Here is a 27,849-nt window from a genome sequence, read left to right on the forward strand (position 1 = left end):
TGAATACAAAACATTTGTGTAAAAGTGACCAAATTTAATTATGTTTGTAAACGAGAGGCAATTAGATCAATCCAATGTTTAATGCCTAAAGCCTGGTTTTCAGTACGACATATGCACAAGCACAACTGAGCGCAAGGACACCATAGTGGGGACGCGCACCACACAAGTATAAGCACAAGCACAAACGGAACAAACGTTTTTGTTCTCTCTTGTTCTTATGACCTTCTTCGGAAGCGATCGTCGCTCCATTTCGGGTTCATTCAAAACCCGTCGCACCACCGTGTTAAATGCCTAACATTGGCTATAAACGTTACGTTTTCTCAGAAATATAGGCGCTTGCCATCGCAAGGATAATGTGTCTCATTATTTCGCCGAGCGAGACAGCCTTTTACGACTTTTACGGTTTTCAAGAGATAATATAATGGCTCAGGTTTTCATCTTCAAGTACATATTTCACATCGACTTGTCACCAATCTATCATTTGATAGTGGCTTTATATTAAATAAATAATACGAGTCTTAACGAGTTTGAAAACCTACGATCATCAACTCAGAACAAAAAACGAGTTGGTCATTTTGAAGTATGGAATCGGCGCCATACATGAAAGTGACCTTCCGATAAGTTCCGAATGGCCGACGAATGTTTGCCGAATAGACGAAGTATAGTTTTCCGCCAACCCAAGAGACACTGCAGGTATTTTCGCGGGCAATTTCGAAAAAGTCATAGCGAGTGCATTATTATGATCTTTTAGGCTTTCGTGAATCTTTTGTGCTCACGAGTTTCGAACTTTCATTAAGATTAATTTTATGGGCTGTTATTAAGGCATTAAAAAAAAAAACTCTTGGCGCTGCCTTTTTATCATGGATAACCTAGAACATGAATCCTCGAAGAAGGAGGAAGCAAGCAGTTCGCTTGGTCCTGGTGGTTCAAATGCTGACTCTTCAAACCCTGCGAGCACATGGCAGGAGATCTTTAAAAGCCCTGAAAACCCAAACTACGGATATGTTGATTCGCTTGAGGAAGCCATACTGTTACTGAAGAAATACGAGCAAGAAACCACGACAAAGTTTTCTTGCTATAAATCTGACAAAATGTTTGGATCTGGAGGTAAGACCTTGTTCTCCCGGTAGGGGGTTGGGGGTTGTACTCCCTTAAATTTACTAAGGGGGTGTGCCATACATACAAGGACCTTTTTCCAGACAAAAAGAGATGAATTAACGACCCTGTTTCAGACAATCGGGACCCTGTCCCAAAAAATAAGCATGAAGGAAAAAATAATGACAATAACAATAACAATAACAGCAATAATAATAATGATAATGATAATGATAATGATAATGATAATGATAATGATAATGATAATGATAAGGATAAGGATAATGATAATAATAATAGTAATAAAGAAAACCACAAAATTTGGTTTCACCAGAACCCACTGTCATCTTCAGTTGATTGATGTACAAAGCGTTGGAAGTTGAATTCTCACACTTTCATGCTTTGCTTCATTTTTTTGTCACAATTAGCATTTTTCTATTTATTATAAATTCAACTTCCAACACTTTGTACATCAATTAACTGAAGACGATAGCACTTTCTGTCAAAACATGTCTTTGAAACTGAAAAGTTGTCATTTCATTTTCTTTTAATTCTTGACTTGCCTGCTACTACCAAGACCCTTTGGATTAACAGTTACTAATAATGTTAAAGGTAAGCATAAATGTGAAACATATTTATGCAGGATGACCATTTCAGTTATAAAAACTGATGTATTTACACTCTTCCAGTTTACTCCCTGCTTACATCAAGTTTTTACCATGTAATTATATATATTCATAAATAACACCATATGGCAACTGTGGAAGCAAGATTTGCATATTGAAATATTGAAACTTTATGTAACACTGGAACTGGAACATAATCATGTTTGTAACAGAACAGTTCTATGGAAGTGGGAATACACAATTAGGGAAAATGACTAATCAGGGAGAATGGGCAAATCAACCCTTTTCCAGAATCATTTAAGCTTAAGTAAAATTTACCCCTCTTTCAGAGAGCAAGGGGGATTTTTATACCCTGCTCTTGATTCAGAGAGGTAAAAAAAAATTACCCTGTTGAGTGGCACATACCTGTTTATCCCAAATATTTGAAAGTAACCCCTTCCCCCCAGTTTTCTGCAATTAATACTTCTACTCCCCAAGGTCATGCACCTGGCACACTCCAAACTCTATCCCTTTGAGAAAATACTCCTCAACCCATCACATACATCCCACAGAGAATCTAAAAGGTTATCAAATAATTAAACAATTACGGAAAGGACAAGCTGAACTGATATCTACCCAAAAGGCAGGGAGGAATGGGATGGTCAGGTAGGGTGTACGAATGTTTTCTGGATATAAAGGTTAAGGAGCTATGTAAGCAGTGGTGCGAAGTACAAATGACGACCCCTTAACCAGGGGTACAGGGGAAACAGAGTATAGGGATACATCACATTGTTTTGGAAAAACTCAAGATGACCAACAGAATGATGTGCTTGCTGGCACATTGCCCTGATGTTTGCTGTTTGAGCAATGAGTGTGAAGCCTGCCAAAATATTGAATTCTCGCCTAAATGATAAAGTCTTCAACCATTTTTTGTTAAAAAAAAAAAACTAGGTAACAGTCCATCCATTTAAATCAAGTAATAATGCTAATGAATGAGTTTTGTATTATATTTTGATAGATCCATTTGGAAAGCCAAGAAAAATCTTTTTTAAAGGAGAGAGACTACCCTTTGATGGAGTTCCTTACATGATTATTGGATCAAAAATATTTGATTGCCAGCATGGGCCAGACAGGAAGAAAAATGAAAAGGCCAAGTCTTCTACACAAAAGGTAAAATACGAAAGGCAATTCACATTTATATCATGTTGTGTCATAAATAAATGTCAAAAGACCAACTTAAAACACTTCTTTTTTAAGCTTGACATTTAACGTTGCATTTCAGGAAGGTGATCATTCATTCAGAGGAAGGAGGTTTCTACCCCAAGACACAATTAAGTTTGGCTGTCCAGCAAAGATCTTAATGTCAGAAGTTATAAAGTTTCCAGGATATAAGGTAAACTTTTAAAACTCCACAGCAAGTCTAAAACATGGAACAAAAAAAAAAAAAAAAATTAAAGGAAAATATTAACTTTCCACCTCCATTTTAATTCCTTTCAAAAACTTTATTGTTATTCAGTGATGTTTGAACAACGAATATAATTACATCTTTGTCATGCAGATTTTGGATAACACAGAGCGAATCAGGAGGGACATGTCTGATAGACTCAGGGGGGATATTAAAAATGGAATGTGGCCACAGTTTGAAAGGAGAATCTACATCAACCTACCCATAGAGAAGGACCACAAAGATCATGTCATAGGAGAGGTATAAAGAAAGTTTTTTAATAGAGTACGGAGTGATCAGCTAATTTTACTGTAATTTCAAATTTGTTTGGATTTTTTTTTTCTAGCATTACCCCATATTTATTATTATTATTATTATTATTATTATTATTATTATTATTATTATTATTATTATTATTATTATAACCCCATCACACAAGAAGGAGGATGTCAAAAGACAGATCTGTTCACATGTGCACTAGAAATTAAATTCAAGGCATCATGTTTTCGCTACTGACACTGTAGTAAGGTCATTCCTCAAGACCACAGATAAAATAGGAAAGGCTTAAAGCTGCAATGTGTTGTTACAGAAAATATCCATACCTCCCTGATGGAAGGAAATTTTTCTAAGAACCCCCCACCCCTCTGGAAATTCCAATTAAGCTTCATACGTCATATTTTGGTCTCACAGAACCCCCCAACCCCGCAGGAAATTCTAATCCCTTCTGTGGGAGGAGTATGGATATTTTCTGGAACTGCACAATAGGTATTAATATTTTTTGAAAATTATAACATATAGAAAAATGTTGCAGACAGTGACAAAAATATTTTCTAAATTAGCCAAATTTTTACTTCACTGACCAATTTGAAAAATAATTACCATTTTATTGTTAATAATAATAAAAAAATATTATTGATATTTCTATAGATTGGTGGTATGTTACAACCCATTGACAAGAGCCTGGTTCAAAAACTCCACACACTTGTTGGTGAAGGGGTCAAAACAGTTGACGAAATGAAAAGGCACTTGAGACACTATGTCAAGAATGAGCTTTTTGCTGGTCAGAATCCCCCACCAGTCACAAACAGGCGCTATCATCCCAAGGATGTGGATATCAGAAACCACATGTACAAGGCAACTGTAAAGCAGATGCTATCCAAAGTTGACCAGGAAAATCTTGAGGAGAAAATTAAGGGGTGGAAGCAAGAGAATCCTGAGGATCTCTTTTTCTTTAGACCTTGCTCCCTTTCCCCTACGGAAGCTGCATCTAATAACACCTCTGACACAGATGGCAGTGTTGAAGCTCATATCACTCAAAACCTCCTATTTCTTCATCAAACAGCTTGGCAGAGGCATTTGATGAGCAGATATGGAGATGAAATCATGCTTCTGGATGCCACATACAAGACCATGAGATATGAGCTTCCACTGTTCTTCCTTGTGGTTAAAACCAATGTTAACTACACAGTGGTTGGGGCTTTTATAACCCAAAAGGAAACAAAAGCTGCAATAGAGGAAGGACTGAAAATCTTCCGTGCCTGGAATCCCATATGGAAACCCCAATACTTTATGACAGACTTTTGCCATGAAGAAATCAATGCAATTGAGTCTACATTTGAAGGTTTGTAAGGTCTTTGATGCAATAATTTGTTATGACATAGAATATTATTATGCACATGCACAATACAAGAATGTTTTTGACCCCCTTTCCGTGCACTTACAGTTGTAGTGAGATTATTGCAATGTTTATAATTTTATGAGGTGATTTGTTTTTATATGGGGTCACGCAACTCTTCTACAAATTATCCCTATGGCTTTTTTTAAGAGATTTTTTTGTTCATTATTTTATTTTATTTTATTTTATTTTTTTTTCTTCTCTCTGGTCACTCAGTTTTGTAAGTCTGCCTTTACATTGTAATAAATAAATAAATAAATAAATAAATAAACAAATAAATAAATAAACTTCAAGGAAGCTGTGTTGTCTGTCTGCCATCAAAGCTGTAATAAGAAAATTCTGAACAATGATGCTCAAATATTTATCTCTAGTTTACCAGTTGATGGAAACATTTAAAAGAAAGACAAGAAGTTAAGAAATCCCACAGAATCAAGAAAAAGAACACAGCAACTACCACTAATGCCACACTTCACAACCCAACAACCCGCTGTTAAAAAACGGCAATTATCACTAACAAAAGATGAAGTACATGTACCTACAGCCAATCATTTCAAGAAACCAAAATATGAGCCCACAACTAATAGTCCAACTAGCCATCAACCAACCAAGCCAAAAACTAACCAACAAACACCAAACAACCAAGCAAACAGCCAACATCCAACCAAACCAGCCACCAAAAGTGAATCCAGCCAAGAACCAATAATCCTACAATCGAATGAACAAACAACAAGTGACCAACAACAAACCAAGCCAACAAACAAAAACCAAACAAGCCAAGAATCAACTAAGCTAGTGGCTAGCAACCAACCAAGTCAAAAACCAACCAACCAAGCCAACAACCAAACAGCAATCAAAACAACAACCGCCAAACAACAAAAGCAAAAAGCACAACCCAACCAATTCAACAAAAAACAAGGAACTGACAACCAACAAACCCAACAACCAACAACCAACTATGCCAAGAATCAACTACCAACCAAACTAGCATGCAGCCAACAAAACAACAAGCCAACAACCAACAACCAACAACCCATCAATCAATTCCACACTCCAGACCTGCAGTTATTGTTGTAGATGACAACTCTCCTGAAACAAAGTCATGGGTCCACATCCAGGACCCAAATGACCCTAAATCCACCTTCACTCTTTATGAGGATGCCAGAGGCCACATTTTGAAGAAAACAAACTGGTTGTGTGACTCTGAGATTCATGCAGGCCAGTTACTACTAAAAACAAAATTTCCTTTTGTGGATGGTCTGCATGACCCAGCTATTGTTGGTACACTGGTGGCCCTAGCTATAAGTGAGTTTGTACAAATAATTAACACTGGCAACCATTGGGTATGTCTCAGTACCATTTCTTGTAGGCCTGGAACCATCAAGGTATATGACAACTTGTTTCAAAGAGTTAGCCCAATTGCCATCCGCCATTCTTGTCGCTTGCTCATGCATACTGGGGGTTCCATACTGTTTACAAATGAGAAGATTCAAAAGCAAATCAACTCAAGTGACTGTGGCTTGTTTGCACTAGCATTTGCAACAGATTTGTGCCATGGCATAGACCCAGTGACACAATCATATGACCAAGAAAAGATGCGTGCACATTATGTCAACTGCCTCGACTCACTGGAGATGGTACCCTTTCCAAAAACAACAAGGCGAGTACCATACTATGTACACAACAGCAAAGCAACAGTGGATATCTTCTGTGTTTGCAGAATGCCAAATGATAACCAGGAGTATGTGCAGTGTTTTCAGTGTGATGGCTGGTATCATCCAACCTGTGTCGACATTCCTAACTGGGTGATAAATAGCAAGAGGAGGTGGAGATGTGACACATGCAGGGGCAAGAATGCAAGAAAAGCTCATTTCCATAAGTCAACCGAAAATAACCATCATTAGTATATACCCACAAGTTAATAGTGCTTTCTGTGTATTCTGATTGGCTAGCTTGGGAGGTGAATAGCAAGTACTATTCACCTCTGAACAAATGGAGAAAAGGTTAAAGTGGCTTCCCTTTTCACTTTGATTACTGAGGAACAAATTTTATGGCTGCTTATTCAGCTTGCATCGTGTACATGGTATACATCAAAACAATAATGCTTTTTTTTACCTCAGCATTGGTGAAAGAGGTGGAGAATTGTTAATTAACACCATGAATATGTAGTGTTGACCTACTGGAAAGGTCTATTATGGCTATAAGTTTAGTCTAGCTATTTGTAGCTGTCAATATTAATTTTCTTGGATGGTTAGCCTGCTACGTAAACATATATCAAGATTAACAATTCATGTTTGAAAAAAATACACTGATAGGGAAATATGTGTGATTGACACTTTCACCCTCACAAAATTACCTTTTTTGGGAATGAGTAAAAATTAGTACACTTCACTTCTTTGTTAAAGGATGTCAGAATTTAGGTGTTTAAGCACACATAAAATTGCCAGAAAGTGAAGGAGAAGGCATTTGTCAGGTTTAATTCCATATGATGAGACTTCTGATCAAATCTAATACTATCTGTTTGTATGATCCCATACCGTTTGTGTACATTGTTAACAGTGTACCGGAAACAAGATCTTCCATGGTGCCTCTTAGTTTAATATTTTATTACTTGATTGTTAGTTGGAAGAATACTTGACATTTTAATTTCTGTTCTAAAACATTAGCTTTTCATCGACTTTTAAGCTATTGTAATGCACATTGGCAATTAACTACATTTTGGATAGCTGTGTTCAGTACATTTAATTTGACTGATACCTTAATTTGCTCATTAAATTGACTATAGTTCCTTGTTGCATATTTCCAAATCCCTAAATCCACCTTCACTGTTTATGAGGATGCCAGAAGCCACCAGTTGATCACAATTATTGGCTATAGTTCCTTATGATATTTTTGCAGCCCCTGAAACTGCTATTTCTTAGGTTGTCATTTTGAAGTATGGGGCCACGTACCATATTTCAAAACGACGTTTGTATGCCTGTATTTCTTTAAGTCAAAATCTTGAGATACTGAGTTCCGTAGAAAAGAGAAATGTAGAAAATCCATCGCTTACCGTCACTTTTCCGCCGCAATAATAGCTGTTAGTTGCAAAGCTATCACTGATTTCCCACAATCGTCCGCCATGTTTATTTTCCACATATCATAATTTTTCCGAGGTCCGAAGTCGCATCGGAACGGGGCTGTATGACGTCACGTCATTCTGAGATATGGAGACGACTACTACTAGATATCACGCCACATTTGATACCAGCACGAAAAGCTGTATGGTCTCAGCTAATGGACAAAAAGAGGCTGTGTTAAAAAAATAAATAAATAAATAAGAAAACTATTAATTTGTTTTTTGTTGTTGTTTGTTTGTTTGTTTGTTTGTTTGTTTGTTTTGTTTTGCTTTGTTTTGTTTTTCTCTCCCCACAGCTGTTTGGACAAAACAGTGTTATTCTTGCACGGAGCGTGACGCCACTACTTGCCGGGCCAATCAGAAAAGCCAATCCTGTGCTACAGATCCAGATTCGCTCGGCCTAACTGACTGTGCCTCTGCGGCGACCAAATATCAGGACATGGCTGGGAACGTTCAGGAGGGCTTCATTCGAGGATGCCTTGATTGTTCAGGTGAGGCGCACAGGGCGTGAAACAAGATAACAGCGACAAAGGTTGCTCAGGCAGCTGATGATTTGGCGGACATCATATTTTCAGTTTACTAGTACTGTGTATATCTGTGAAAAGTAGTACCTTTTTTGGTGCGCTTCGGCGGCACATTAGGGGATTCGATGTAGGCATTTTTGGTGTTTATTCAAGAGTACTTTAAAATTTTTACATTTATAATGGGTCACAAAACAAAAACTATGCTAATTTCGAGCTGGTTGCATGCCTACTTAACCTATAACTTCAGCCCAACCTAGCCTAATGTTGTTATACACAGTGTTTATACACTTAAAGTAGTACTATGACGAAAATCGCATCTTTCCTATCTAAGCCGTTTTTAGACATAAACAAGTGGTCTATGTGAGAAGTAAAATGCTGTTTACTCTTTCAAACATCTCTTTTCGTTCCAGAGATATTAAACGGCCTCAAATGAAGCTATACGGTTAAAAACGATTGGGAATGCATTCGCATATAATCTCCATTTGGCTTGCACTACGCTAAAAGTTCTACTGTCGTTTCAGTCATTCGATTCCTTCTTGTGAATCTACACCTCTTTTGTTATTAACACTAACGGCATTGACAGGTTTTTTCTTCTTCTTCTTTTTTTTTTTTTCTTTTTTTTTCTTTTACGGTGTGTTTCTACGTTTGGTCAAAACCGGAAAACTCATACCCAATCCCTAAATCTACCCTGTCTGCCTCGGTGCGCCGTTTAAATTAAACACGTTTAATAAATATTATTTTAATGTTCTAGATATCAAAGCAGGGTGTTATGCTTTTGGCGGCGCTCTGAAAGAACGTAAGAACTGGACACTACAGCAATGTGACATAGAGTGCTGCCAGGGAGTCAACTGTAACACACAGACCCCAACCCTGTCAAAAGCTGCTTTTACTGTGTTCGCACCAACAGGTAATACAAAAAAATACGGGTGGTTCGTTAACAAAATAAATAAGTGTGTGAAGTTCATGGTATCCAGTTCTTTCAGCGATAATATTTTAGCACGCACTTTGCGTGGGTGTTTTCGTGGAAGATGAAAAATACGTTAAAGCCACTTGGGCTGTCCACGTGAACAAACTACGCGTCACAGGATTGGCTATTTCTAGACCCTCCTGTGATTCCGAAACCGATTGAGATCTAAAAATAACTTAGGGAGACTACCTTGGGAATAAGGCCTACATGGGGGATTAACTCTCTTACACTTGCTTCATTCACTTTTGTGAGCACTAATACACACAGAGTGGAGGCCTGGTGTCCTATTATTAATGTGCTGGTCTCAGGATCGAGTGGTCCGGGTTCGAACCCTGGCCGGGGATCTGGTATTGTGTTCTTGGGCAAGATATAAATAGGTACCGGCCAATTTAATGCTGGGGGCAACCCTGCGATGGACTAGCATCCCATCCAGTGGGGAGTAGGAATATTCTTGTTGCTTCGTGCCACTGAAACTGGAGATAAGCACCGCCCTGATGAGTCACGATCATTTGGCTCGCATGCAGACTTTACCTAATACACACAGAAATATGGTCTGTTCAGCATGGTTATTAGACACACAATTACTTCGTTTCATTTCTAACAGCCGAGTGTAATGCTTGCGTAGAGGGTGATGTAGCCAGCTGTAATAGGAATCAAGCAACTCAGTATTGTGGTACAAGTGAACATTCTCTCGGCAAGACTCACTGTGCTTCTGCGGTTGGTAAATATAGGGACCAGTCTGGTGATGTTCTTGATGCTTTTTACCGAGGATGCATTGATTGTACAGGTACGATAAGCGACATTTCAAGCACTTACCATTTGGTAGTTACTTTTGGATTTTAGGCACCTTTCCCAAGTGCCACTTTTCCCGAGGGTTGCTATTTTCGGAAGAGGGTGGGTATTTCTATTCGAAAAGCTAATATTGGCGCTATTTATAATTATGGACTGATTCAACATCATAAAATAGTGCAGAGGATACTGCAAAACAAAACTTATCGTAACAAAATAAAACTGGTCGAAAAAAACGCGATTCACTCATTGTCTTTTACCTTTTGTTTTTATTTTTGTTACTTTGTTGTTGTTACAACTATGTCATCTCGATTTCCCACCTCCTCGATGGCCTTCAAAAGGGTTTTTGGAGGTCTAAGTCCCTTCTCGATATTCCAGTATGCTTTTTGAAAGGTCGCCAATGACATCGATAGGAGATGATACTTTCTGGGGAAGTGCAAACTTCAAACCACGACAAAGGACCAGTTTCTGGAAGAAGGATAGACCAATAATTGAGCGAACATAAAAAGGATAAAACATTATTTCAGCGAACATAACTTGAACGTACCTCCTTGTCTTTCAGAACAATTTCACGTACATACTAAATGTTCTAACAAATTTGATTACCTAATTAAGGAGATGCTTTTAATAAGAAAACTTAACCCATCCCTAAACGTGCAAACGGACTCGATTCGCCCAAAGGTATTCACTTGAAGAACTTGTGATCCTTTGTTATTATGCTAATTTGTAGAGACTGAATAGAAATCAAATCTTCGCATTATTTATTCACTTTGCCTTGAGAATGGTGTCACGATGACGCCGAAACGTCGTCTTTTAACGTTAATATTCGCCTGCTTATGTTTTAAGAAATAGTTATTGATCAAGACTTTAAAACGAGATAATCAGCTTTCTCTGTTTCGAAGACTCGAGCAGATAAGCAAAAAAACATTTTTTTAGCGATGGATCTATTGAGTTTCTACGCCTTTGCCAAAACTTCGATCTCATACCGACCTTTGCACAAGATGACAAAGGAAGGAAATATAAGTGGAAGAAATCGTCTGCAGCCTTTGCCAAGGATGTCGGCCATGAGGAACTTAAGTTACGAACCAAAGAGAGCGCTGCCCTAAAATGCGAGATCAGGGAGATCAACGCCGTCTACTGTGAAATCCGAGCGACTTGCTCCCTTGCGCGTTATATCAGCATCTTTCGAATAATGACGACCCTTAGTAGGAAATTTCAACAAGAGGTTATCAACACCCATACCCGCAAGATTGGTAGGTTACTATACAGAGATACGGATATTGAGGAACATATCATGAACATCTCCTCGCACGAGCTATCCTTCTTCCAGAAACTGGTCCTTTGTCATGGTTTGAAGTTTGCACTTCCCAGAAAGTATCTCCTATCGATGTCATGGCGACCTTTGAAAAAGCATACTGGAATATCGAGCCCCACCTTGCAAGTGACGACATGAAAGAGCTAACTGCCACGACACTACGATCTGTGGCGTTGGACTATATCAACCAGAAGGGACTTAGACCTCCAAAAACCCTTTTGTCGTTGTTGTTGTTGCTGTTGTTTTGTTTTGTTATGATAGTCGGATAACTGGCTGTATAAGCCTCTCCCTCTCGGTTTACCTCTGAAGAGTATTCACTCAATTTTTCTTTTGCTTCTGTTTTAATTGATTGTCGCAGACAAAAAGGCGGCTTGTGCGGCTATTGGTGGCGCTCTTAAAGCACGTAAAGGATGGTCCCTAGAAAAAATGTGAAATCGAGTGCTGCACTGGAAACAAGTGTAACACCCAGACCCCAGTCCTGTTGGAAGATTCCGCCATACCTGTGTTTTTACCCCCAGGTAACACATACTTCTGACGAACCGAATTCAACATCCATATTGTAAGTTAAACGGACCGAGTTTTTGCCCTTTTGGAGAAAAAACAAGGCTGCTATTTCACGTACGGTGCATCTTAAAAAAAATTGGTCATGCTTTCAATTTTGTTCGGTGTTTTCAACCGGAGAAAATCAATATTGGAGGATTTCCTCCAATAAGGAAACAATTTTGCTCGTCACACACGCAAAAAAGACTAAGAATAGTGGCATACCTTCTTTTACGTCCAGCCTTGAGTAACAGCTTTCAATCTATTTATTTTTGACAGCTTCTGGGCCTAGTTTGCAGTGTCACTATTGCCGTGCTAGCCTTGGAGGAACATGCGACACTCGGCTTCAAACCCAAGTTTGTAAAGACGATGGAGATTCGCTTGGCACAAGGCACTGTTTTTCTGCGGTGACACGATATCGGAGTCAGGATCAAGGATATACCCGAGAAGGAGCTATTCGTGGATGCATTGACTGCACAGGTGATTATAAGAAGACATATGTAAAAATTCCATACAAATTTGAAACAGGCCCAAAGAAGTCGATCCCTTGGGTAGCAGGAACCTAACGAAGACAATCGGCTGCTGAACAGACACCTTTGGGTGCGAGTGTAGTTTTGATGATGTTATCTAAACTTACTAGCCACTGTAGGTTGACATGTAGGAAATCAGGAATTCTCAGTTGTTAGTTTATTTTGACGGTGTTGGTCTACAGTTCTGATAACATTAAGTGAGTATCTGGAAGCATTACTTGTTGGACCTTCGGACGCGATCCTTTGTCATGCGAGTAGTCCCGAACATTTTTGTCATTTCATTTATTCACCAATAGCCATTCACATGTATACCGCTGGCGTAAAGAGAAGCTGTTTGTAATTCAAGTATCCCGACCCATCAGGGGCGTATTTAGGGGGAGGGGGGGGGGGGAATGGGTGCCTAGCCACCCCCGTTTTGGAGAGGCAAAACATAAAAAAAAATTCAAAAGATTGTGAATATTATAGCAGAAATAACGGCAAACTCTCTGGACAGGTACCTCACTGTAATTTCTGCTTTGTGGCGTTGCTACTATTTCTAGTTAAACGACTCTCAATTTGCAATATTTTGGGGACGTGCCCCATTGATTCTGCTGCCCCAAAGTACCAGCCAGCCCCCTTCCCCTCTTGAAAAATCCTGGATCCACCCCTTGCCTGACCATGTTTGTGAAGCGATTGAAATAAGCCTGACCACAATTGCTGAAAGGTGGTGTATTGCCTGAGGCTATAATTTTTTATCTTTCTTTCTTTTCAGATGAGAAGACAGCTTGTGCTGCCATCGGTTAAAGAAGATCAAAAGTGGAACGTTGTAGGATGTGAAGTTGTGTGTTGTACCGGCAGCAAGTGTAATACTCAAAAGCCAACCCTGCCATACTCCGGAAGTGGAGGTGAGTTCGAAGGATTAATATCATGTTTATATGTTTTAGTCGTGATGGCAAATAACACAGTTACGGAATTTTTTGCCAGAGGGCTTGTTTATTTTATTTATTAACTTTTTCGGCAAATGATCATGATCATTAGCCAAACCTCATATAAATTTGTCACAAGGAACTTTGCCAATGCATTTCCAATTCCGATTCAGCTGAGAGCGGTCTGTGCATTTTTAGCTAGTACGGGCTCTCGAGGAACCTGACTTAAGTCATTTGATTAAATTATTGACCTTTTGAGTATACATGGAGCGGAAACTCACATAATAGTATGCATTATGCATCGAAAGATGCTAGTTTTAAGTATTATGCTTGTGGTAACATCTAAATCACTCCTTACATCTCTTGGATCATGGTTATCTTTTTTTTTTCTTTTTTGTTCTTTTTTTTGTTCTTTTTTTTTTTTTTCTTTTTTTGAGCACCGATGACTTACGTTCATGTATCATGACTGTATCGAGAGTCTATTACATTCAGGCCTTTTGGCGGTTTAAGCCAATTTTGGGTTCCGGTTTGCGGGTACATTCACATTTATCTAATGGTTTACAGTTGAGAAATTGTCGTGCGGTGGCGGGAAATCATAAATTTAGCTCCCGGTTTTCTGATTTTGCGTGTTTTTGTGACGATCATTCAAACAGGGAACCCTCAAAACTTGTATATTTATCCTTCGTTATAAACATTTCGAACAATTTTTGTGTTTGTGAACAGCCCATTGGACGTCGTCAAAACGTTTTGCTCGCTGGTTCCTCAGTGAATGGAGTCAGAAACAATTCGTTCTGTTCTTGAGATCTTGTGGTCTTTGTGAGTAGAAATACGATTATTGAGCTAACATTTCGTAAAGAATGTGTTAACAAGCACTGTTAAAATATCGACCGTCCTACTACATGTAGTGAGACGGTTTCGGTTTTTTGGAGAAAACGAAAGCTGTCTACGGTTTCGAAGGAACAAAATATGGTGGTTTGCGAAATGTACGACCCCCTATAATAGACCCTCTGTGCCGTATGCTCAGAGTACGGCATGCAAGACGAGAAGACTTCTTTACTCCACTTTATTCTATTTAAGATGCGATTCTCCTGTTTGTGTGATTTCACTTGCAGGGTCGCGAACTTCAACCGTTAAAGGAAAATTTCCAACGACCCCAACTGCTAGCTACAATGATGCATCGGGCCAAGAGGGAAATCACATCTTGTTCAGTGCTGTAGTACTTACTACCTTTGCACTCGCCATGGGCAACATCTTTTACCACTTCGAGTGACAGCAGAAAGATATGCAACCCGTAGTTAGGCGTAGTTTTGTTGTAGCGTTTCGTATTAGTGCTCAGTTCATATATAGAATATCCAACACGAGTGTCAGGAAACGATGCGTAGTCGACGACTGAAATGCGACGTGTTCAATTTCAAAACTGTGACGAAATACTATCTGAAAGGGATATATCCTCTCAGTCAAAAGTAAAACTATGGAAAAAAGGAACCAATTAATAGAATCGTTAGGAAATCTGTGCTAATCAGAAATCCCTAACCATTATCACTGATGTGACTTCCTTTCTTGAAAGCTTTTTCAAACTCATTAATAATTCATCAAGTTTAAACAAAGGAAATCATGACCGTGACGATGTTTGGATATTTGATGTTAATTAGCATAGATTTTTACGAGTTTATTTCTCCGTTTTCTCCTTAGTTTTAGTTTCGATTGAGAAGATATATCAAACTCTCAAGACAGTGTTTGACCATATTTCCAAACACGTCGAAGTTCGTCAAAAATACCCTGCTGCGCGTCGCATTTTCAACTCTCTTCTCGTTGTCTGGAAATGTGGTCAAACAGGGTCTTTCGTGTTTGATATATCACATGAAAAATTGTGCTTCCATGTACACCTATGAGTTAGTTAGTTAGTTAGTTACACTGTAGTAAGTTAGTAGCGACAGTAGCGAACCCCCGAAATTAACGTCAATTTTTTGTGGCCGCTAGTAAATCCCGAAAGTTGCGACCCTCCGAAGGTAGCGACCCCCCCCCCCCCCCCCCTCGAAAGTAGCGACCCCGAAAGAACTGAGAGACAAACCAATACAGCTCGTCCCGACCACTGACAATACAATCTAGGAAGACATCTGGAGCCCACTCACGTCGCAGTTACAACATGACACTGGATAGACGAATTTTGTCTCATTTGTTTATTGGTGTTGATATTGATTTATTTTATTATTGCTGTATTTATCATTGTTACCTTCGTATTATGAATGAAACACAATCTATACATATGGAATGCAAACAAAATGTTGTTCTTTTTTAAATTCCGTTGTTCATTTTTTATTTCGGAAAAAAAAGTTCGCGCCAGCTCTATTTTAGGCTCGATTTCCGCCGCTTTCTCGAGTCCGGTCTACGTTCCTCCCTGCGGAACTCCTTCCCAGAAAAGCGGCTGGTAATCGAGCCTAGCTCTACTTGTAAACGATTTTTGTTCCCCGAAAGTAACGACTCCCCGAAAGTAGCGACCCCCAAAGGCTGCTTATTCCGAAAGTAACGAGGGTCGCTACTATCGGAACTTTACGCAGTTATTGAGATATGCCTATTACCTTAATTGACTTGAGGCTTATGAAATTCTGGCTGTCGTACGTTTTTACAAGGTGCATTTCATAGTAGAACTGTATTATTGGAGCATACGAATTACAATTTGATAGCCACATGACGTGTTGTCAGTTAGGTATGTCGTTTACTCATTATCTATCACAGAATATATGGTGAGTAGCGTAGCCAATCAGAGAACAGCATTCGTGATAGAGCGGTATGTAGATTTATACTAATCTGTGATAGATAGTGAGTAGCGTAGCAGTGTGCCCTTGTTAACAAAATGACGGCCGCCTCTTGGCGTTTTCTAAGTGTCTGTGAAGAGGATTTAGATAAAGTTTTGAACGACTAGTAAATTTATACTAAAACAATTATTCGCCCTCGATTTCTATGCGTGATGGTTGACTCGGGCTGCGCTTTCACTTGTAGGTAGAATTTTACTAGTATATCAATGCAAATGTTACCATCTGATTGGCTGAGCTACTCGTGTACTGAAATATATTAAAACAATTAGATTATTCGCCTCGATTTCTATTCGTGATGGTTGACTCGGGCTGCGCCCTCGTCAACTCTCACGAAGAATCCACTCTGGGAGTAGATTCTTCGGTTCCTTTGACGCGCCATGATCCGAGAGATCTTGGATTCATCTGTTTAGTAAGAAACGCAAAATCCGTTTTCGGATTCTTTCGGATTTCAGAATCCAATCTTGAATTTTCTTAAAGAAACGCACCCTAAGTGTTTGTCGACATTGAAATTTTATCAAACACGATCAAACAAGATCAAACAAGGTTAAGAAACGGGAAAATGTTTGGTCATCAAACGATGTTTGATGTATGGTGTTTGGTCTCCAAACATTTTACGTTTGGACAAAGTTTAAAGTTGAAATCGTGCATTACAGGGAATTAACATCACTGCTTTCGACCGAAACTTTATTTTAGTACTTCGTGCATTCTGTTGAATCGGAGGCTAATTAAAGTGCACCTAACCCCCAAATTTTTTTTTCGCTAAAACAAATCTAGACTTTATTTGAAGCATTTGGGCGAAGAAATTTTTGAATTTGGTTGAATCCTCGATTTTCAAAGTCGCGATTAAGTGTTTCACGACCGCGTTTTAGGGAGTCTGGGGCGGCGGTACCTGATGACGTCTACCCAGGAACCAAACACAATAGCGCCTCAGTCAACTGTCTGTATTTGCTCGAGAAAATAGAACGCAAAACTAATGGTTCCGATGTATTTTGGGACTAAAACGTCCAAGTTTTGTCTCAGAATCATTTCTTTTTCGTCACTGGAGTCAGAGTTAAGTTTCGATTCGGAAGGCTCCGAAATAAACTTCTATCGAGCACGTTCGACAACTGTGAACTCACTGCTTAGAGCTTTGAGAGCAATTTACAATATTTCAAGCGACGACGGGGAAGACGTCTTTGCGGACGAGCTGCTTGTATATTAGGAATGGAAAGCTAGATACGAAGTGGAGGAGCCGGCAAACGAAAAGCAGGAAAGAAAACTCAAGGACTGCTTTGGATGGTAATTTCGTCAACTAAACATAAGATTCCCACGCGTGTTTATAGCCCGTTTACATTTGTCCTTACCGAGAATGTATTTTGTCAAGGTTCTGTTGAATCCAGTTTGTGTTTTACTTTCAGTTGAATGCTTCATGTTTATAAGAGCGACGTACGTGTTGCAGTTTTCGAGACTTAATGACCTCCAAAACATTGGCTTCGATCGATTGAAAATCGTATTGTTTGGACCTGTATTTTTGAAGCTGCGGGAAGTAAGGCGGAAGGAAACATTTCATACAATTACCGATTTCACATTGTCACACGTTTTAAGTCGTAACTCCAAATAACCAATGTAAATTGTTCTCAAAGTTTGCAGTGAAATTCGTCGGATAAGCGAAAAGGATGTGTTCCCTAAGCGGTCCGCAGATAATGTCACGCGGTCATATTTTCGACGCTATTGCACAGAATCTTTGTCGCACTGCTGATTTCCAAACCTTCGAAAAACTCTGTGAGTCTAACAATTTTGTTATCATGTAATTCTAGAGGATTAATCTTCGACTTTCATCTAAATCGAAAGAGAAATAAGTGTTGGTTAGCGGCGTACAGTTGCGATCTATTTACATATCAGTACAACGCTTCTTGATCATGACCGGATCACACAACTTTGCCGGTTATGTTATAAATATTGCGGGATTGCAAGATATAGGTTGTAGGTAGTATTTCTACAAATTTCTGGTTAGCTTTAAGCAGAAAATTTATGAAAATAGCGTTCGAAAGTCTGCGGAACAAATTCCAGTGAGAGTTCTTCAATGGTTCTCACAGATTCAGTTCGCTTGTTTCGGTTCGACAAAATCAACCATCGTTTACGTCTTTATTGCACCATTAGCCGATCATCGTCAGTAAATTGTACAGTATATCTTTCTTTAAATCTGGAATATTGCTGCAACAGCCGATAGCACCTCTGGAAGGCGTTTTCTGCGCACTTTTCGAATGTGTATTGCACCATCCTGAAGGAAATGAGAGGAAATGAGATATCCAACCTTCCTGGGTAGACGTCACAAGAGCCGCCGGACCCATTCTCCTCAAACTCGGTCGTGAAACAAAATGGCGGTGTTTTGCAGCTATTTTCGAGATTTCGTCGTGGCACAGAAAATCGAGGATTTAACGGAATTCAAAAATTTTTTTCGCAGAACTATTTCAAATAATAAGTAGATTCGTTCTAGCGAAAAAAAAATTTTGGGGTTAGGTGCACTTTAAGCGATCTATTCGGTGATTGAGCCGCATTTGATCGCTAGCGAACACCGCGAACAATTTTCGTTGCTCTCTGTCTAGTCTACAGATGGAAGCTGTACTTTCTACATTGGAAAAGAGAAAAATTTCTAGTTTTTCGCAGACCATGCTAAGGGCTTCCAGTTTTCTGGGAAAGCATGTTTATACAAGTTTGTCTCAGTCAAGCGTGAGTGGCTCACATGATTAGGACTTCCTGCCTTTCTGGGAAAATCACATGCAGTGTTGATCTCTACTGGGTACTCGAAGCAATCGATTTCCAACCTTTAATTCTGTTTCGTTCCTTAGAAAAATCGAAAAACGGTAAAGAGGAAAACAACGACGACAACATTGGAGAGCTCTTTTTGTCAATGGTTTTCCCAATGTTAACGTTTCTCCCACCTTCTGGCGGAGCGGTTTAATTATGTCATCATAATTAGCTGTTTTCTAGAAAACCGTTCTCAAAATAAACATCCACACCCAAACGCCCTGCGCTCTGTGATTGGCTGAACACCATGATCAGGTGATTTATGACGGTGATGCAGCAAAGTAATTTACCATTTGAACGACGCTTACACCTGGATCGCTGCTTGACATCTTATCCACATTTCTGGCTTCAGCGTGGAGGCACACCTCAAAGCGTAGACCTTTAGCTGACGTACAGCACCGACGAGTAATATACTTGCAACGAGTCAAACGATTATGGCTGCAAACATGAATGCCGTTATATATTTTGTAATCTTCTGCTTTCTTGAACACGCAGTTGGTGAGTATTCATTTAGGTCAAAGTCCTGTCGTTTCCTTTTTACATAATTTCAGTTGAAATCATTTACTACATGTATACCAGTTATCGTTTTGGAGAGCCTTTGCAGAGATCCAAAGTCGCTTGGTCTTAGCTTGAGGCTGATTGGCGCCCTATTCGGTGCCTGACCGAGTGACTTGACACGAGTTCTGGCCGAAGATGTGTTCTTGGCCAAGACTAATAACTCCTATAGCGCTCATCTCTAACCAGAAACGTAACTAAGTATCTATCGAACTGCTAAGCCAATCTCAGACAGCTAATTCTTGTAGGAGGAGCTGCAGCAACACTACTGTTAGTACTACTTTCATTACTAAACGGAACCCATAAAATCTCCAGCTGGGGGGTGTCAGTATATCTTCACCAAATGCATACCCAGGTCGGTATTTCTTTATTTAATGGAACTGCTTTTGAAAGTGGTAATCTCGGCTCTCAGTTAGGGAGAGGAGTAGCAATGTTACTGAAATGTTTAAATACCGAATGAAATTTAAAAGAATACAAGTCCCGTGTATGGATCAAGTGCGACTTCGCCTAACTTTATCTATATTGTGTATTCGTGCTTAACATAATTTACTGTTGGCTATTGTTTGACAATGGTAAATAGAATATCAGAATCATTTCACCATTATTGTTGTCTCCTTGTTAATCATCCTTAAAGATGCTGGTCCAAAAGTCTGTCACGCTTGCGCTGAAAATGATGAAGCTAGTTGCATCTTGAATCAGTTTAGCCAGACGTGTGCCACTGACCGAAATTCACTCGGTACAACTCATTGTGGTTCAGCTGTTGGGACATATCGCGACGCGTATGGATTCGTCTACACGGGCGTTATTCGAGGGTGTATTGATTGTGCAGGTAATTAACTATCAACTAGTAGCAATCAAAGATTAGAGCAGTGCGTTTACGGGAGGAATAATACATATGATAAATTAATGAGGAATTGATGAGAAGCTAGTGAAAATTTCCAATCTCTTAGGTTGATGGTCCACCCCTAAACAAAATGTGCCTTTTTAAATCGTTTTATAACGTAACGCTGTGAGATTCAGAAAACTTTGAACACTTAAAGATTTCAATTGTATTAATGACCATTACAACCAGATGCGACATGAAGCCGCAAGTAAGGCAAACAAATGCTTTTTTCTCGTTCACTCACGAAACCACAGATTCGATTGCTTTTCCTTTACAAATATTGGCTGTTACCTTGTGTTTTTTCATGCTTAATTCGGGAGCGTATTAACTCCTCAGGTAACATTTTAAATATAAATAAACCTGAATTCAAACAAGGGCCTTGAGAGGGAAGTGTACTTTGAGCTGTTCTACTGCTTAATCTCAAATCTTGCTTGTTGACTTGTGAAATGGGCACTAACCATTTAACTAAAATTTTCGGACTTCTTGGCTACAAAATCAATGAAACTTATAACTTTCTGGAATTTCGTGGAAAAATTGCGGACTACCTCCAGATTGCCAATCTCTCCTTTCAGTAGTTTTTTAGTTAGATGTATGTATCTCTGTAGCTATGTATGTAACGATGAGTTCCGGAAAAGTATAAAAAAACCTTATCTCAACTCAGTGGGTGAAAATGGTAGGGCCCAGTTGTCCACCAACTAATACAGAAATTGTGTTGTACTTTAGCAGGCTTTTTAACTACAGATAAGGGTTGTCGTTTGCATTTGTCATTTCAGATAAAAAAGCAGCATGTTTCGCTCTTGGCGGCGCTCTTAAAGCACGGGCATTCTGGACTTTGTTGAAGTGTGAGATGGACTGCTGTACTGATAGCAACTGCAACAACCAGACTCCAACTTTGACACAAGCTGCAATCACTGTGTTTACACCAGAGGGTAATACCAGGAGCCATAATCGGGGATGGAGACCGTAAGTCTTGGGATCCGCGCGCACCTATGATATGGGACAATATTTCTATTTTTAGAACAAATTGCGCCATCCTGACGTCATATATCCGCGCGGATCCACGCACATGTCGGGGGCTCTCGCGTGGATGTTGTCACGTTGCGTGATCAAATGTTGAGAGTTGAGAGACCTTGAGAGATTCTCTTACGTATTTTTCATAGCGATGGCAGGGAATAAGGCAGGGAATACGAACCAGGACGCTTATATGTAGTTTTATGCTCTGAGCTAACGGAAAAGGTGGGTTTTTCAGGGTCGAAAACAAGACTTCAATCTCGCGCTGGGAATGAATGATAAGATCTGCTCGCGCTAGTTGTAAGCTTACGCGTATGTTTTTGCGTTTGTTCTGACTTAAGAATATAGCAAGAAAACTCTCTACTCTGGTATCGAGTTAATTTGTGAGTTTCTCAGACAATGGTTAATCATAACCAAATCCTGTTTTGATGGTTTCTTATTGTTTCTGCTTGTTTGGTGAGTCTGACGCGTACAATTAGCTCATTTGTATAGTGCAGCTCGTGCACTTTCAAGTCCGAGTCGGTGTTTTCAATTGTCAACAAAGCTTGACAAAGATTTCTTTCGTTATCTTTTGTGCTGAGATGCTACAACAAATTTCACGAACGCAAAAAAGGCTACTAACATCATGCTGTTTCTTCAACATAAGCATAGTGAAGTTTTACACTACGAAAATGAAAATAGACAAGGAGTTTTGATAACTCGATCAACAAAATCGAAATCGTTATTCGAAATTGAATAAAGAAAGCGTCATCGTAACTTTGCTGATTATTTCTCCTTTATTCACATATTTTCAGCTTAGCTTCTAATACGTTCTCAAACATTTATCAATCTTAAACATATTTAAAACTATAGAGTTATTGTTTGAGTTCGATGTACGCTTTCACACGAAAGTGCGGCGGAAGCACAATTTGTCATGTTTACCGTGACTGTACAAAACACGCATCGGCGGACGTTCTCATTCATCGACAACAGAGAATTCACTGGATTTTTACACGAATAAAACTGAGCAGTATCTACGGACGTAAAGTTATTGGACCTTGATGAAACATCAAGCGTTGCTTACAATTCAGGCGAAAATCAAACTGACCAAACTAGCAATTATTTTGTTTTACTTTTCAGCTGCGATAGACTAACAAATTCCTCGCAAGCGTGTGGCAAGAGGAGCTAGGAAACTATGAAGTCCTGAAGCTCTGCTATATCTAAATATATTCAGCTAGTTTTTTGCTGTGTAATGGAAAAGCTCTTCAACATATGTGAAATTAAATAAGTGGAGTAATGTACAGCTCATGTAAACGTAAAAGAAGCATCCGTCGGAACACAACTTGGTCAGCGATATATATAAGCTTAAAGCGGAACATACCTAAATTCGACACTGTCTTACTTCACTCAAACTGAAGCAACTTACGACGAAAATACTTAAGCAAAATTCCAACAGACGTAAACGCGTTGAGTTGTGGGCCAAAAACATGGAAAATGTCGAGAATTTCGGACGCCATTTCCCCCGCGCGACATCCGCAAAAATCCTCGCAGCATGTACGCGCGTGTGCCTGAGGCGATGGCGCAATTTGTTCTAAAAATAGAATTATTGTCCCATATCATGGGGACAACCCCAATACTAGAAATGGCGCGCGCTTACGGTCTCCGTCCCCGATTATGGCTCCTGGTAATACAAAATACTCTAACTTTAGTAATAAATTAGACTTAATTAGAAATTGGAACGTCTGCTGTTTCTCAAAGTATTATTGTATTTGGCAAATACGGGAATGCGATATTTCGAGAGAATTTTCGATTTGTTTATATAGCAATGTTAATCTCGGTCGTTTTTTAGTATTGAAATATATAAGAAATTCCCCTAAACATACTGAGAGAGTATACTGGTTGTTATTATATACTTGTCGATAGCCAAACGCATCATAAACTTAAAACTTCCGATTTTTAACAGTTATCATTGGTCTGATAAATCATTAAATTTTCAATCCTTGTCATCCAAACAAATTTTTCCCGGCAAGAAGTGCGGATTATATCCAACCCTCTTGGATAGAAATATTTATCGGGGAGTGGAAATATTATTCAATACTCGCCTCAGTACGACTTGCCGCTTTTTTTATTCCAACAGATGCTGGTCCAACACAGTGTTACGCTTGCGCCGAGCGTGATGCGGCTTCTTGCAGCACGAATCAGTTTATACAGACGTGTGCCACGGATCGAAATTCCCTCGGTACAACACATTGTGGCTCCGCGGTCGGTAAATACCGGGACGAGTCTGGGAAGGTCTTGGATGGCTTTATTAGAGGGTGCATTGACTGCGCAGGTAATTAACTTGAAAAGTGACTTCTTTAAAGAAGCTGCGAAGTGCTTGAAAAGTTTAGTGTCAATTTTTCAATTTCGTTATGGTTTATTATGAATCTTTGATGTTATCTTTCTAGTCACTGTATATTTTTCGGGTTTCCTTCAATTTCCAGGCCATTTTGCACTTGGCCAAAATAACTCAAAATACCGTGACTGAGCTAAAGTGTCCGCGAATGGACATGTCGCAAAAGATATTTTAAGTATGCTTTTAACTCTCGCCTGAATAAACATTTCGTTCACAGAATTGTAAAGGTGACGTGTTTTGGTTTTATTATTCCGCAAAGAAACCCCTGCATGTGCTGTACGTTCTACTCGCAGAAGCCTCTGTTAGCATTCATTAGGAGAGCAATGGTTTGTCTTTTGTATTTGTTATTTCAGATAAAAAGGATGCATGTTTTGCTCTTGGCGGCGCTCTTAAAGCACGGGCCTTCTGGACCTTGTTGAAGTGTGAAATCGAGTGCTGTACTGGCATATACTGCAACACGCAGACTCCAACTTTGTCACCAAATGCGATCACTGTGTTTGCATCAGTTGGTAATACTGGATATATGTTTTAACAAGTATATGATTTCATCTAGTTCGTGACGTTTTCACCCCCATAGTGTGGTTACCTTCAAGCTTCGGGTTAACCAATGTCAAAATTTATTACAGATTTAAGGAAGATTTATTTAAATTTCATGTGGATTTGTGACACATTTTGAGGCCCATTTTGCATTAATCCCACTAAAACCAAGTTCTTTTTGACAAATGTATAATTGACTTTCCTTTTAGTATTGATGACTTCCCTGGGATGCTTATTCAGTACACAATTTGAGATGTAAAGACATGTCAACTACATTATATTACTTCATATCATCATTGTTAAATTAATCTTTTCAACGATATTTCTGTTACAGGAACAACTGGACAACAGGTCTCATTCAGTACCAGAGCCCTTGCCCTTGCACTCTCTTTTGGCAACATCTTGTACCACTTCTACTGATGCAGATGTACTAATAAAAATAAGCTGGCGTAGTGTGTTATTTTACTAAGGAAAATGAGAGAGGCGAAACATATCCCCAAACAAATATTCGACTAAAACGTCCGGTTAACCCTTAACTGGGAAATTTCCTTCAAAAATGCAATTTTTTTCCCGTTAACTCGGTTATTTGGCTGCCACGACCCTGAATTGGCCTCAACCTTGCAGAAAAAAGCAATTTCTTGCCGAGGAGCAAGATTTCCCTGAGGATTGGGTATCAAAATGTACAACGTTTTACTTTTAAGCATGCGCATGAGCAGAAAATTGGAATTTTTTTTCTTCTATGCTGGCCTGATACGATTTTTTTTTTCTTGTCCTTTTCCTTTACTTTTTCTCGCCCCTTTTACTCTTGCTAGCTTTTCCTCTTCATATTCCTTCTGCCAGCCCTAACAAGTTCGGTGTTGATTATGATGAAAGTCTGGAAATGGAATCTTGATCGATTTTAGGTGTAATGGGCCATTTTACCGCCAATGTTTCCTAGCTCCATCAAGAATAGCTATTGACGCCTAAATTGATGACCCCACAGCGGACAAAAACGTCCATTTGCCAGTTAAAGGGTTAATTGATTGAATTCCAGCGGCGTTTCCAGAGTTTCAGGAAGACAGGACAACTTCCCCTGCTCTCGAAGTATTCTCAATTTTTTCCAAAAATATCTTACCATGATTTTTCTTCCCACAATTTCCGAAATTTTTGGTTGAACAGTTTGTTTTAGAAGTTTGATCTAAAATGTTCAGATTTCCTGAAAATCCCTAGGCAATTTGGTTACCATTTTTTCCCTGTTTGATTTATCGCCTAAGCAGATGCCCTTTGGACTAGCGCTTTATAATTATTCGTGACAAGTCTACCATTTCAAAACTCCGGAAATTTGGTCGGATAGAAACCCACTCCAGAGGTCAGATCAAATGTAGCTGCGTTATTTTAGTGCGTTTTGATCGCCTTTAAAGTAAAAAAAAAAAAAAGCAACTATAAAATTTCTCGACTTGAGTCAGTAACTTAACAATCAATTGTTGACCTTAGAATAGCCAGACCAGTCTGAGTCAGAACTGAAATAAATTTAAAATCATCTTCATCGGAAGAGGCCCATGTATGGAGGATCTGTTGCTCTCTCTTATTTTCTTTTGCTTTAACTCGCTTTAGCGTTTCCTTCTCATTTGTGTAGGCCATTCAGTAGAAAATTAAAATACAAAATGGAAACTCGAGTTTTCAGGTGCAAAACTGCCAGCATGTGTATGTTACTAGCTAGTTTTAATACAGTTCTGTAATAAAACAGTCGGTGTTCTTCCTTACCTTTGCTTAATTGTGTTTTATAAACAAGTTTATATATCATTGCTTATATTAGAACAACCATCCGCTGAGTTGTAAGAGGGAGGGCGGCATTTAATTGTGTGAATCGAGTCGACCTATGCGACAACCTGTCGAATCGGCGCGTGCATCAACGGCGAAGGTCATGGTCATCATCTCATACCACTCGACTTCCAGTGACGAATCAAGTCGATTCGTCAACATGTATAAGCCCCTTAAACGCTTTAAGAGTGAGTCAGGTGTATGCTCACGCACGACTCGATTCCTTCCGAGACGATTCGTCAGCTATCTTTACAGACTAATCGACTGAAATTTGGTGTACTGAACAAGGATGGCAGAACTGCAATAAAACCACCTCCTGCCTTTACCGGGTCTGTCTTGCACGATCTTAAGCCTCTTGTACATAATCTTCCAGCATTTGTCAAAGATACCGACTGATTCTAAGTTCTGAATATTGAGAAGGGAAATTACTTTTGTCTTGGGATGTTGTAGCAACGTTTCCAAACAATGAAAGGCCCTTGATTTAATACAGGTTACTTTTTTATAGGTTGATTGTCGAAACCGTTGAGATTTTTTCTCCCAGCCACCAACTGACATTTTATAGACCAAACGTTTGTTCAAAAGCATGGGCTTAATGGACTTTTTTCAGCTTTGCAGCGAGGCCTACAGAATACAAAGGAAACTGAATAAGCTTGTTTAACCATTCCCCTCGTTTGTGCCACTAGATTTCAATATCACGCTGGAGATTTTTCTTAATACAAACACGATTAAAAAACTTTAACTGAAGGATATAATTATAATCAGACCACCTAGAAGGATCTCTTCAAGTTGAGAATCAATTTTATTCAGTTCACTTTGATATAGGAGTAAAGGACAGAAGTTAGCTTGACACTCATGATGTCCGCAAGTTTCTTTTTCCTGACATGAGAAAAGCACTACAAAATGGAAAACATGTGGACCTCTTTCACGAGTTACTCTTGATCTTGTGGTGATCTTATTGTCATCATCATCATCATCATCATCATCATTATCAATAGTTTATTTCTTTTACTTACTTTTACCTTGTATATACCAATTTGTATGGAATATGTTATTTAATGTTATGATGATGATAGTAGTATTAGTATTAGTTGTAGTAACCATGATATCATGATTAGATACGGAAACATGTTTTACAGGTTTAACAGACATCAAATTATGTAAATATTATAGCATTTTGTGAAGCTTAGCTCTAGTTTTTGTCACAATAAACACTCCTCTTAATTTTTATCATCATCGTCATCGTCATCATCATTATCATTATTATTAGTATTATTATTATTATTATTATTAATTTCATCATTACTGGCTCGTTATCACTTTCAACAAACAAAACAATGAGGACATGTATGATTTTCATATCTCTGAAGTCCTCTGTAGCAAACAGGGTTAGAGACGATCAAAGGGCGAGCCAACCAACCCACCCTCCCCTTCTTCCAATAATCTTAGCAGTTATCCAAAATTATACCTGTGAATCATGCAGAGCCGTGTAGAGCTCACAAACGCAGGTTTCTAAAAACACACTCAAAAGAATTATAAACAGCAAAAACCCTCTCCGGTCTTCCCGCAATTTACTGGTGAAGCT

At 39.0% G+C, this 27,849-nt stretch overlaps 2 protein-coding genes, 1 long non-coding RNA gene and 1 pseudogene across 4 annotated transcripts in view; all 4 read left to right on the forward strand.

Annotated features, from left to right (window-relative positions):
• The window catches only part of LOC110058575 (putative skeletal organic matrix protein 2), a 28,691-nt pseudogene extending 2,482 nt beyond the window's left edge, over positions 1-26,209 (forward strand). Inside the window, exons 4-12 of the transcript XR_016206264.1 lie at positions 8,231-8,425; positions 9,210-9,365; positions 10,030-10,212; positions 11,888-12,047; positions 20,297-20,491; positions 21,319-21,474; positions 23,673-23,867; positions 24,284-24,439; positions 24,802-26,209. The product of XR_016206264.1 is annotated as a putative skeletal organic matrix protein 2 (transcript). The remainder of the gene's footprint in view (positions 1-8,230; positions 8,426-9,209; positions 9,366-10,029; positions 10,213-11,887; positions 12,048-20,296; positions 20,492-21,318; positions 21,475-23,672; positions 23,868-24,283; positions 24,440-24,801) is intronic.
• On the forward strand, positions 20-4,951 carry LOC149115727 (calcium-responsive transcription factor-like). The gene is made up of 5 exons (XM_089285942.1): positions 20-1,107; positions 2,719-2,870; positions 2,983-3,093; positions 3,259-3,405; positions 4,072-4,951. Exons 1-5 carry the CDS (start codon positions 861-863, stop codon positions 4,771-4,773), a joined length of 1,359 nt encoding a protein of 452 aa, XP_089142068.1. The 5' UTR covers positions 20-860; the 3' UTR covers positions 4,774-4,951.
• LOC149115728 (uncharacterized) lies at positions 5,097-8,142 on the forward strand. Its single transcript, XM_089285947.1, has one exon. It carries the CDS (start codon positions 5,806-5,808, stop codon positions 6,718-6,720), a length of 915 nt encoding a protein of 304 aa, XP_089142073.1. The 5' UTR covers positions 5,097-5,805; the 3' UTR covers positions 6,721-8,142.
• LOC149115729 (uncharacterized) lies at positions 12,409-15,804 on the forward strand. The gene is made up of 3 exons (XR_016206262.1): positions 12,409-12,549; positions 13,351-13,483; positions 14,617-15,804. It is a non-coding gene; the product is annotated as an uncharacterized LOC149115729 (long non-coding RNA).
• Positions 26,210-27,849: the final 1,640 nt, after the last annotated feature.

The sequence above is a fragment of the Orbicella faveolata genome, unplaced genomic scaffold, assembly GCF_042242905.1.
Source record: "Orbicella faveolata isolate gen_17 unplaced genomic scaffold, um_ofav_v1 contig_13, whole genome shotgun sequence".
In the NCBI taxonomy this organism is placed as follows: Eukaryota; Metazoa; Cnidaria; class Anthozoa; order Scleractinia; family Merulinidae; genus Orbicella; species Orbicella faveolata.